The following is a 13,422-nucleotide window of genomic DNA, read 5'->3' on the forward strand; positions in this document are numbered from 1 at the left end:
GGTGTGTGCTGGGAAAGGCCTTTGGATGGAAGATGATCCTGCAGTATTTACAGCCAACACTACACTTCCAAGCAAGGCCCAGTGCTCAAATGGCCCCACAGCACAAGGCAGAATGACTGGGGAGCTGTCACGGACGCTCTTGGCTGCAGGCAGCTTCCCCGTCCATGCAGGACACACAAATCTTGCTGTTCCACTTGCACACCACCAGCCAAGATGTACAACCACCCATCTACTGAACAGCATCCAGATGAACCAGCCAGCCCTGTGCAACACATAAGCCAAGAACCACCTGGAAAAAGTTGTATTTAAAACAAAATTCTTTAATAGTTTGTACTATAAAGACACAAATTAGTGCTTGACTGCAGCATGAATAACAAATGAAACATATTAAATATTTCAAAGCTACTCTGCTTTGGAAAACAAGATATGCTGATACATATAAGCCTAATGTTAGTTACCAGCTGGTTTGGTAGGAATAGTCAGCTCAGTGTATCAAAATTGTCAATAAACATTTTTCTTAATGTAGCTGTGTTCTACAAGTCAACTGCTACTCATCTGTCACAGTGTTATCTATCTGCAACAATGCATTGAACTTCAGGAAGAGAAACCCACATATTGGAACTCATAGTGTCCATGTTAGAAAGTTTGGTCACCTCATGAACAGAGATTTCATGTCCACTCCAGGTGGACAGATGGTGTTTGATCAGACTGTAACATCATTGATGAATTAAGCTGAGATCAACAATAAACATGAAACAGTCAACATCAATTTGGAAAACCAAGAGAAAAATTAGTTTCTCTTCAGTCGAAGGAGTAACAACTGCTTATGCTGCCTGAAACTCTCTCTTCCAAAATACAGGGAGCAACAGTATATACAAACAAAGTTCTTCCACAGCTTTAATGTAGAAAACATTTTGGTACGTAACGTGCTATGAGCCATTTTATTCAGCACTGTCTTTGGAGAAACATGTATATGTTCTAGAGCTTTGGGGACAGAAGGAGGAATCTAAGATTGTGCTTATAGCTATTCCTGTGGACAAATAAGCAAAAGACCCTGTATCTTTGCATTTTTAAAAATCTTAACAATCTGCTCTTAAACATCAGGCAGATGAAATTTGTGTGATATACGTAAAAAAAAATAATTGTAGGCACTGGTTTAGGGTCTCACATGAACTCTGAACTGGGTTCTTAAATCTACAATTACATACTTAGTCTAACCGAAACAATTTCAACAAGTAAAATGGGAGAGTTCTGCAGTAAAGTAAGAGGTTCAGACATCAAACCTGTTTCTCAAACTGTACATACAAATCCCTCTGTCCCCAGCCCTATTTAGAGTATCTGGCTGGGAGCTCCAATAAGGGCGCTCCACATAAAGTGCTTGCTTGACTGCTGCGCCCTCACACTGCCTGTCACTGAACTACACAACACAAAATAAACACCTCCTGTACAGCTAAATCCCTCACCAAGCTTTCAAAGCCTGGAAAGATGCAACAGCATCAGGAAGGTAGGTAGCCAGGCTCAAGTTTGAGTCAGAGGCAGACATGTATTGGATAACTAACTGGAAAGCCACTAAAAATGGCGCTGTGATTTCTGCAGAAGGAGAATTTTTAACAAAAGTTGTCACTCACCTACCAAAGACTTTGTCTTACAGAACTCAGAAGAAATCACAGCCCCAGCTCTCAGAAAAGCCTTGCAACAACGAGATCAGGCACTTGGCAGCTGCAGGCAGTTGTGCGTGAGAAACTGAACAAAGAAACTCAAAACCAATTTTAATAGTACACAGGATGTTCTCCATCTTTAGGTTACAGACTCTCAAAATTGGCAGAGGACATTCCAGAAAGGTCAGAAATATATTCATTCATATACAAAACAATCTGTGTCATGCTCCATCCTCATAAAACTGCCCCTAAGTCATCTACAATGAACTGAATGTAACAGAAACTACGTAACTTCTGTGATGAAGAGAGCAGAGTCAACATGGAAAGTTAAATGTATAAATAGCAAAACATTCAAGTATCTAAAGTGCAGATACCAGGAGGGTGGTTGACATAATACTACAGGATTCTGTGCTTAATCTTTTGTTATTCTCTTTTTGCGTAAGATTTCTTAATCTCCTTCTGGCTTTGCTCTGCTCATGTGTAATAAAGACTCCATCATTTATCCCACTTCGTGATGAAGTCTCACAACCAAACAGCACTTTGCAGTTAAAGCCTCTGACTGCCTACTTATAAAGTGCAGATGGGGTTTAAAGTAAACTGAAAGTTTTACCTGAATACATTAATCTAAATTATGGGACACACATTCCCCCAAAATGGATGTGTTCCCAAATTCTGATGTCTACTAAAGAAAACAGCAGTGCTGCTCCATTACATCTCCTCTGACTGAGCAGCACTGTACTGAATTGTTTCACTACCTGCCATTAAAATGTGTAATATATCCACAGAGAGAAACAGGTTTTAAAAATGGCATTACTGAAATTCTTGAATGCAGATTAAACAAGGTGATAGTGACTGTGAGAAACACTGATGGTATTGGGAGGATTTTCTGTTGCTGAGATTCATGTGGAGGTGCTTGCTGAAAAAGACATTCAGCTGCTTGAAACGAGGTGTTAGAAGCAAATCCATGATGGCCAAAAGAATCGGCTGCATTTCAAATCATACAATTCAGCTTTATCCAAGCAAGACAGCACAGGACAGGATTAAAAGAGAATTAAAACTAATCACAGAGCAGTATTTTCCACTATATCCCTCCCAAAAGATTTCACTACACCTGTCTGAAGTCCTCCTACTCGAATCTCTCTAAAGCAGACAGACTTACACAAAGATGAGCGGCAGACTGAGCACAAGCTGTAAGTGACAGACACCAAACAAGTGAGGATGTTTACAAGGAGAGAACAGAGTCAGCCACGAATCAATACAACACTTGCCAATCCCAGGGGCTGCAGGGTCTAAAACTGCTCTGATGTGCACACATTCAGGCAAATGTAATTAAGGGCACAGGTATGGTACAATACATGTCAGAGGTAGACTGGCAAGTGGTAACACTGCATATTCCAACTCTGACTAGGGGGCAGTTTTTAAACACTCATGGGCAGCACATCAGCCCTGTGTTAACAGAAAAACCATTATGATCAAGTCTGAAGATAACTCATACTGCTAGCCAACAACATGGCCTTCAAAACATGGATGAGATTCCTCCTCACATTTTCAGTTCTGGAGAATGCATGTCTTGAGATGTATCCAAAAAATCTAAATTCCCAGAATAAGATATGAGTTTGATCTGTACTGCGAGAGTAATTTTGAAGTTTTTCCTCTTATTTCCAAGAAAGAATTTTTCAGCTCACAGACTGCAGAGCTACTCTTGCTGCTCACCTGTGTCAAATTGATGGTTGTATGGTGGCAGATTTCCTGGTTCTTCATAGATATAAGGAATAGAAGAGTTCATTGCTATCAAGTCTGTCAAACACATCCTGTAGAATTCATATCAAATGACACCTGCTACTTCCATAATTCTCTTTAAAGTAGCTGCTGTCTGAATCCTACTCAAAAAATAGGATCACACATGACTTGCTAAGATGTAGTGCAAGAAAAATGTGGGATATACTGCTCTAAGTAACATTGTCACACAAGTGATATAAATTAAAAGCAATTAATAGACATTTAACACGTTACAGGAATAAGAATGTACGTCTTCCCAGGCACTAGAAAAGGCAGTCTGAATTTCAGTGATACCCAGTTAAAACTGACTTGTCATTTTCAACATCACTCACAAGATCAGTAAGGCAGTCAAACCAAAGCACCCATGATTTTAGATTATTTATGCTGAGAAGGATACACAGGTAAATTACATTCTTCAGGGTCTAATATAACCTGGTGAAAGAAAGGCTGCTGGCAGGGTGGTAGAGGTGTGCATGTTTTTGGTCATTTGGAATGTAGGAAGAAGCCAATTTGCATACTTTTTTTAAAAGAAAAAAACATCAATGACAAACAATACATGAATGAAAAACAGCAGTATAAAATTAATATATAAGCTTTTCCAACTTTTTTTTTTCAAATCCTGACAATTCAACAAGTTCTGAAATCCCCCCATCATAGACTTCCTAGCTCCAAATGTGTAGAAGAATCAACCAATTTCTTTAAAATCTACCATTGGAGAGATGCCTGATCAATAAGAAAGTGGCTTTTCAAGACACTCTGGTTCTTGCAATTGCTAAAATAAACAGAGCCCCCAGATCCTTCAGTAACAAAACTAAGGCCACTAAAATAAAAGTTTTTTTCATAGCCATAAAAATAATATCATACCTAGCGGATGTAACAAGTGACTGTTGATATGTCTTGCTGCTGCACTGCTTCTCTTAAAACTTATGAACACATGTAAACATACTAAATAAGAAAATGGGATATAGTGTGCAGAAAAATGCTTGAGAAAGCCTGGAGGTGAACAGGCAGGCACTTATTTTTAAGCTACATTTTTGAAACAGTTCTCAAATCTCTTTACAAAAAATAAGCCTTCTGGATAATTAAAGACACCTGATCCACCACAGCTTTTTCCTACCTCTCTGTTAGTTCTGCTAATTTCTTTCATTCTGAAGAGCACTCAAATTTCCCAACACAGATGCTGACCTTGTCTATGGAACTGGAGCCTACTGATACCAAAGCTGTTCTAAAATCACCCTTCAGGTGTCTTTATAGGGGTGTACAGGTTGAAATGCACTGCTATCAGCACATGCTTAAAACTCATTGAACTCACTCAAGGTTAAATATCTTTTTCCAGCCCAGAGTTTGGGTTATTTGATCTCAAGGGTCCAGGTTCACCACATAACAGAAGCCACATTTTTATTTGGAGGTTCACATCAGTAGAAGAGTTACTGATGGATGTGAAAGATGCAGAGAAACTGCAAGAGAGAAAAAGACATTAAAGGGAGGAGACTATTTCAGTCAGCACTGATTGTTCAATAGTCAGGATTCTGAGACCTGGGAGACAGCTTTACAGCTACATTACCATGCTTTGCTGCTGTGAGCACTTTGTAAATCAACACAGAATGGGATTTTGGATCAGTCTGAGCGTTTCCCTTTTTTTCTTCATGGCAAGAAGGATAAATCCCTCAGAGCATCAAAAGCAGACAAAAATTGCATAGAATGGCAGCAAGTAGGCACAGACATAGCCTCTGTTAGTTGCCCCAAAATCAAGAGCGTCAAAACCACAGCCTTCATATGAGGTATATTTTGAGAAACTGTGTTAGTTTAATGTTTTCTTTACATTTACTTATTAACTTTCATCAGCTGGGTATAATAAAAATTGCAGAAAACAGGGTTTGTCTCCCCCATTAACCCCCTAAATTTGGTTTTAAAAGGTGGTCAGCTTTCTCACAGACCAAGCACATGATAGATTAAAAGCAAGCAAAGCACTGCCACTGTATTTGGGGATATCCTCAACCTCAGTCTTGTTCTTTACTCCTACTTCAAAGTTTCTGAATAAGAAGATGCTTCTGAAAGTCAGACCCATATTTAAGACTTGTAAAAATAAGAGAAAGAGTAATTCAAAGCTGAACTGGAGCACATCTAAGGTGTTTGTCAATCATTTGATTCCATCGTATGAATGGGAAATGGGAAGTTAAAGAAAGGGATAGAAATGGAAGGTATGTAAATAGCAATTACAAAAAAATGAAAAAGAGTGTTTCTTATGTTTCTACAGCCACCGTACAGTTTTGTGATGAAACACTGGTGAAACAAATTAGGAACTGGGTTTCCAGACACAAGAAGGAACACCTATAAGGCTTCACCATTTCAGTGTCTTCTGCTGGTCACACTTTGGAACATCCTCCATGATGAACCTCTCAGTTGGACTAAAGAGAAAACGGAAGCTTGGTACAAAATGAACCAAATGGCACAGGTATCCCAACCATTTTGCTTAAAATATAAATTGCAAAGGAGGCTCTGGAAAAGCAAGGTAGAATAAAGGCCTAAATCAACCATTACATACTTCATTAATTGTATAAAAGTGCAAGGTTATAGTAGTTTGGGTTAAGCATTCAGTTCACTATAGGCCACACAAATGCTTAGCCTGGCCATCAATGGCCTGGTTTTGTCATTCAGTTACTAGTATTAGTTTATACCACAGAAAGAGCAAAAACTGAATGAAAAAACATATGCAATCCACTTCAAAAATGGTTAGTTTTCTGTGACCAGCACGAAATATTACCTCAATATCATCCGCTATACAATATATACATAAAACCTTTGTGTCTTAATCTTTGTTTTAACAACTTAGAATAAAGCTGTACTAAGTGCTATTTCTCTAGTGTGCCAGCTCTTTGCTCTGTTCCTGGCCTCATAGCACAGAGAAGTCCTTTAATAGCAATGGTTCTTGGATTGATCCATAATTTTGACACTTCAGCCAGAGTAACTGTTGAAATGCTTTATTCAGCCAGGCCAGGTGATCGTGCGTGGCTGCCCGGGGCTCAGTCAAAGGTTCTTGGGTGGCTCCACAAGAAGAACAGGCCATATTCCAAAAACAAACTGTCAAAAGAAAAATAGGAATAGGGGAAGGATTCCTTGGAATATTATATTTCTTGGAACAGAAACCAAACACTATTAAACGTAATCTAATGATAGGACGAAAGAGGAATGGCTTTAAAACAAAAGAGAGTAAGTTCAGATTGGATATTAAGAAGAAATTCTTTATTTTGAGGGCGGTGAGGCACTGGCACAGGTTGCCCAGAGAAGATGTTCCACCCCTGGAAATGTTCAAGGCCAGGTTGGAATAACCTTGGGGCTCTGAGTAACCTGGTCTAGTGGAAGGTGTCCCTTCATGTGGCGGGGGGGGCTGAAACTAGATAATCATTGAGGTCTCTTCCAACCCAAACCATTCTGTGATTCTACAAAAATTTCAACTGCATTTCTTGGGATGTAAGCAGAAGTCAGACAGTATCCTAACAGGCATAATTATTGAGCCCCACCAAAAGTTGAAAGCACAAGATATACCAAATGTACATTAATAAACACAAAATACTGCTTGCTTACCTTCACCTTTGGCCTGTGTTTCAGGAAAAGTGTCCTTGTATATAAACTGCGGAGAAGGAAAAAAGCATGCTTAAAATTTCAAGTATAAGACAGCATATAAAATAAGGATGTCCTGATCCCAGTTCTATCTTCCAGCTAGAAAAGAATTGTTTTTGTGATTACAGAGCTACCTATTCTGCCTAGATTCAGTCAATATAGGAGATGTTAACTTACAGTAAGTCCCCCTGTAGTAGACTGATCAGCAAAAAAAATTACCCTATCACCTATGTGAGGAGAAAAAAGGAAACCCTGAGAGGGGAAAAAAAAATAATAAATTAAATAGGGGCTGGAACCTGTCATTTTAGAAGGATGAAATTAAATCAGGGTACCACAAAATATAGCAGATGTTAAATAGGGGGAAAAACCAGCATAGCTTTGTTCTATATGTTATTTTTGTTCTTAGACACTTTCTCCTCTCAGTGGATCTTTTCCTGTGAATGACCTCAGGTTTTTTTAAGTGGTAACGCCACTTTGTGGCATGTTGAAAAAACCTTGCCTATGCTTGATTCCTGCAAGGAATTTTCTTTAAAATATTGCCTCAAGCTCTTTAGGGGGGAAGACAACCTGTAAACCAAAATGAAGCAACTGTTTTCCATATATCTTGACACATTCAATAATGTATGTATGTATATATACAATTACATATGTGTAGGTGAATACGTTTGTGTATATATACACATACAAATATAACTATAAGCTATCCAATCACCTAATGGAAATGTACTTATTTTCCTTGCATTTTCCTTTTATTAGGTATTTTAACATCTGAAAAAAAAGGTGAATACCATGTTAGATGTAGAAAAATTGATATGTAACCAAGTTTTCTCGACTACATAGGATGTATATGTAGAAAAGGCATTCTCTTTGTTATGGGCTAAGTGGTAAAATATTATTTCATTAGATGACAAACAAACTGCAGAAATCCTTCACAGATTTCAGCTTATATTCTATTCTTGCCCCTGGTTCCACTAGATGGTGGTACAGAGCAAAAATGAGACAGAAATCTGCTGGCTCCAGACTTGCTAAATTACATTCTTGTTTAAGTCTCTTCCTCAAACTAATACCCTGCCCTTTTGGGAACAGATCCACTACAATTACTTCAGCCATCACCCTTCTGCACTACAGAAGGATGCCTGCTGGTTTTCAGAAGTGACAGTGCCTACCAAAGGATTTGTTAAGTTCTTAAATTTAAACATGTTTAAGTACTTCAGGACTGCTTCTCAAGAACAGACAGGTATTAATGGCTTACATTCTGAATTAAATATACTGTCAAATAGTTTTGGTTTAACTGCCACAGGGTCCATATTTCTGAATTAATTTTTTTTGAAGAACCATGGCTATTTAAAGACTAGTGACTACATTTTGAAGAATATAGATTAGAGTTTTTAGAACAGTTACAAAGAGAAAAGAAAACTGCACAGCAGTTAAATAAATAATTTTCCTGCTCTTCAGGATGGCACAACATTCTGAAGTACATCTGAACCTCAGAAAACTCATAAAAACTCTGTGAACATCCAATTTAGAAAACATTTCTTACCTTAGCAGGATATGAAGGTAAGAACCAAGGCCTGTAAGAATATGCCACCATGCATGAAATTGTGTCACAGCTCCCACCACGGGAGGCATCTTGTCTCGTAATGCTCTGAAAGAAAGAAATACCATGCAATGGAATATATTTGCCCAGCCAAGCAATCTCAAAGCACAAAGTTGGATTGTCAGATCACATGTTATTGTTTCTATATCTCAGGCATATGCTTGACAGGTGAGGGTTCCGGGAGTCAGGCTTTCACAGCAGGTGAGGAGCAGAAGTTATACTTCACACTGCCAGTACAGAGAGATACCAGCAAACTGACTTTCTTAGACATTTAAGGAAAACAGACATTTCTTCATATGATGAGTGATCTATTACTTCTGGACTCAAATTTCAGGGAATATATTTATGGCATCCCATAGTCCCAAATGAATTCTACTATTCTCCTCCCCAAAACCCTGTGAACTACTGTCCATAGGATGAAATGCTGAGTTTAAGGTCCAAGAGAGGAAATGAGATTTATCAGACATCATCACTTTAAATCTGGCAATCACACCACCCATTCTGCACATCCATGGAAGTTTAACTTGCCTCTCTGTTGGACTCTAAAACAGGGACAAAATGGGTGTTTAGTGAGGATGCAATTAAAGCAGAGGATCTGAAATACTCCACCAACATGCTTTGTAATTTGTAGTTATGGGGTGTGAGCAACTTGGGAAGGGGCTAAGGGATGGAGATAAAGAAATAAAGAGAAGAAACTACATTGCTCCTACTACTACTGTTTCTCCTGTTCACTAGGCTTCTGCAGATAATGCCTGTTTTGGTGGATGGTGGAGGAACTGTTTGCATCTGCTGTTCTTTTCATTTGCACTTTAATTTCACTTGTCAAAACAAAAAATGGAAAACAATGTTTGCATGTGTTAAGGAAGGAAAATCTGCAGCTCCTGGAATATGTCCTTACTGCTTGATATTACAGTGCTTGGTCCAAAGCTCCTGAGTCACAAATATTAGCACAGAGCTTCAATTGAGTCAGCCCAGCAATGACACAGTGGAACATGAAGACCGGCAGCCTAGCACAACTTCCAAGCCTTTGGATGGTAGGAAATTTGAAAGCTCAAATTCAATTGTGTGGTTCCAACCAGAGAAACTGAGTGCTACAGATTTTTTGTTATTTTATATTTTTTTAAATAAGCTGCAGATTTAATGAAAAATGGAACAAAACCCCCTGAATCAAAACTCAGTTTTGAACTTTAAACAGAGAAGGTAGGTGGATGATTCACAAGTTAGACCTTCAGAGAATAAAGAATTTCAAGGAATTGAAATGTATTTTCTCCAAAGGTCCAAATTATAATACCTCCTGGAGAAATCCAAGGCTCTGCAGATGTCTGATTAAAGCTAGTAAACAAGCATACTTTTTTTTTCCAGCACCATGACCAAACAAGTATTACAGGAAAGACACTAACCTTTTTTTGTCCTTATGAAATGAGGATGGAAAATAGTGCCTCAGCAGCTGGTGTCATTTTTGGGTCTAGGAACCAGTTCAAAAGCCCCATGGACACACAGCAGCTCAGCAGGTTTGGTGAACTGGGGATTTTGATCTCACCAGTGATGTGAGACAGCTGCAAAAATCAACCCTGATGCCAATATTTGCAAAGTAACTGTAAACCCAGCCACTTGTGCTGCCAATAACTACTCTATCCTATTTATCTCATTTGTATCAAGCACTGCTTGGGATGAAGATCATGTATTATATTAATTAAAAAAAAGTCTCAAGAATACTCTGTTGGAATTATCTTTCAGTTGGCTTAACCTAGAACAGGGATTGCAGAGCCAGAAGGGATGGAAAACTTTAGACTTCTTTACCACACACAGTTATTTGGCTCTGACAAACCAGCCTACTAGGACAATCTGTACAACACAGACTCCGTGGCATAACTGTGCTTCAAATTGTCAAAAATGTATTTTTCTGGGTGCTGGAATTAACCTTTCCACCTCCTCCAGCTTGCTGAGCAACACGGGAATTGCAACTAACTGCTGTTTATTGACAACATGGTTATTGTAATAGATATTTCTTGAACAGTGGTAGCAGTAGTTCTGCATGTCTTCTTTAACATGCAGAATTACTGTCTTTGATATTTTCCTGGGAAATGGCAATTGCGGAAACCCAAAAAAACCCAAACAAGCAGGATAAAAACACATTCAGATGAAATCAAGTGTGAATAGCAGGCTTTAGCCACAGATCCTCAAAATTACTTCAGTGACATTTTTTCCTCTCAATTTAATTTGAGGTTAAAGAGAAATAACAAAAAATAAATGGTTAAAAAAAAGTTTAAAAGCCCCAGGTTGAGTGCTGACTCTAGTCATTAGCGATCTGCATAAAATCTCATGGATGTTTTTTAGGCAACAAATCATACAGACAACGAGATGGACTTGAATATGCACCTCAGAAACAATCCAATCTTTATACTTAAAGGCTATTAAGAGCTATCCAGACCAGTGAAAAAGCTCACCTCAATTTATCACAGAAAATGTTGTCCACATTCCAGAGAAAAAATCCCATTAAAAATACAGTTAAAGATGTATAGCCTAGACCTCTAAGCCATGGGTATACCCTAGAGAGAGAAATAATGCAAAGTTTAGTTCAGAATGCATTAAGATACAGAAACATACTACTATATACTACACTAAATATGTGTAAGATACAGAAATGCTGTTATACGTAAATAAAATTCTTTATCAATTTGGTTTTTGCCCCAAAAGAAAAAAATACCAACTTCAAATTACATCTGTTTAAATATTGCATTTTACTCCTCCCTTCTCCTGATCTCATATTCTCTAAGACTGTTCTTTTACTTCTATAATAATAATAATTGTTTTCCTAATTTCACACTCAGAACAAAACTAAAAAGTGGGAAAACTAACTTTGGTTAAAAGGTACTAATTCCTCAGTCCCATCTATACTCTTTCATCATTAAAAAAAAAAAAAAAAGCACCCTGCTACCAACTAGGACTCTTTCCCAAAAGAAGAGGGTCTTTGCCAAGAGATGATATCCCTATACTACGGTATTTGTATAAATATGGTCTTTCAAAATTATTCTTTTGTGAGTATAGACACCATGACCACTAACCAAATGAATGGTATTAAACTCTGGCACTTTTATGATCATCTCTGAATTAAATACTATTGTGAATAGAAAAATGTCTATTTAATTTTGGGAGAAAAAAAAAATCTTCTTTAAGATATGGAAAACACTGAAGAATCAAATGCAAGAAAGTGCTAACCACTAATAAATTTACTTTCCCTATCTACATTCAAGTTGGACCTTGGAATTGTAAACTTCCTACATGGAAGGCTCCTTTCCCATTAATAAGGCAAGTGCAAAAGCAAACCCAAATCCAACTGTGAAAGGCTGCCATGAAATACTGTTCAAGCTATTTTTAAGCATTATGAACGCACAGTTGAGATACTGTGTTAAAACACATTCCTGAGCTGCTTTTTCCTCCACTGTGTGTGTTACAGCACATTTCAGAGCTGTGAACACTGGGAACCAAAATGTGCAAAACACAACAGGTAGCTTCCTTCCCTGTGGAGGAAGCTCTAACCAGATAAAAGCTGTACATATTCACAAATTCACTGCCTATATAAACTAGCAAAATTATTATTTGTTTAGTCTAGTAAATGCTTGGAGCATCATGCAGTACATGGCAATGACTACACTGTAATATTACCCCCTCAGCGCTCCAGAGACATAAGCAAGACCATGATATGACAGAGCACTAAATGGTATATTAAACATTCTGGTAATTAGGTAATTATAGCTGGAATTGTTGAGGAATAAACAGTGGTGTTTTGTGAAGGAATCAACTGGCATCCCTTATTTACAGGGAACATGCTTTGTGAACAGAGAATAACATTTGCCCAGTTGTAATCTTGGGAAGAAAGCATTTCTAAGAAAGAGATGAAGAGTGTGGGGGAATAGGAAGGAGGAGGAACAACTGGTGAGGACAGGATGAAGTAGTAGCCTGGAAAGAATAACATGCTGTTCTTTGGGATTTTCACTCTAATCTCAGAGTGACTTCAAGGCCGCACTAAGAAATATGAGTGATAGGAAGTGAAGTAAGAAAAAAACAAGCAGAAATCAAGGTCAGTGTGTAAGCTGGAAGTGGCTTGGCCAAGTGCTAGCACTACTGATGGAAACACAGGAATACGTTCTAGCAGTGCAGAGAAGGTAAACCTAAGTGTGCTTGGGGATGAATTTTAGAGAAAAGAAAGAGTACCTTCAAGTTGGCAGAGCTTCTCTAGCACAACTAATTTAAAATTAGTAGTAGTTTAGTTAAAATTTAGAAGCACTTTAAACCTACTTCTCTCCCCACCCAAATTTCTACCCAGTTTGCATAATAACACCAACGGGGGAAATAAGTCTTTGTAGGGTACTGTTGCAATGAAGTGATCAAGCTAATTAAGAATATACACTTCAAGCCTCCAAAACTGAAGCAAAAAAGTAGGTGGAACTTCAGAGACAGACTTTGCTGGAGCAAAACAATGAATGATACTTTGGGATGGAAGGTGGTTGTTGATAAAGACAGAAGACCATGAAATGCTTCAGAAATAATGAGAATGCATAACTTTGTGGAATTTGCAGTAGTAGAAAAATAGCAGGCCCAAGAGTTTGTCCACACAGACAAAAATAAATTTAATCTAAAAGACTAGAACTGTTCTAAATCTTTGAATAAGAACAAAATTAAAATTACTTCAATTTGATTCAATTTAGTTCCCCTTGGAGGTGAATTAATGTAGTATCACTTAAGATCTCTAGGCAAGGATTAAAA

The 13,422-nt window shown here is 38.0% G+C and overlaps 1 protein-coding gene across 1 annotated transcript in view; it reads right to left on the bottom strand.

Moving 5' to 3' along the window:
• Window positions 1-299: 299 nt before the first annotated feature.
• The window catches only part of ACER3 (alkaline ceramidase 3), a 54,231-nt gene continuing 41,108 nt past the window's right edge, over window positions 300-13,422 (bottom strand). Inside the window, exons 8-11 of the mRNA XM_058859721.1 lie at window positions 11,103-11,204; window positions 8,599-8,703; window positions 7,023-7,068; window positions 300-6,518 (exon numbers count right to left, since the gene is read on the bottom strand). Coding sequence (XP_058715704.1) covers window positions 6,465-6,518; window positions 7,023-7,068; window positions 8,599-8,703; window positions 11,103-11,204 — 307 coding nt within the window. The 3' untranslated portion in view covers window positions 300-6,464. The remainder of the gene's footprint in view (window positions 6,519-7,022; window positions 7,069-8,598; window positions 8,704-11,102; window positions 11,205-13,422) is intronic.

The sequence above is a fragment of the Poecile atricapillus genome, chromosome 1, assembly GCF_030490865.1.
Source record: "Poecile atricapillus isolate bPoeAtr1 chromosome 1, bPoeAtr1.hap1, whole genome shotgun sequence".
Taxonomy (NCBI): Eukaryota; Metazoa; Chordata; class Aves; order Passeriformes; family Paridae; genus Poecile; species Poecile atricapillus.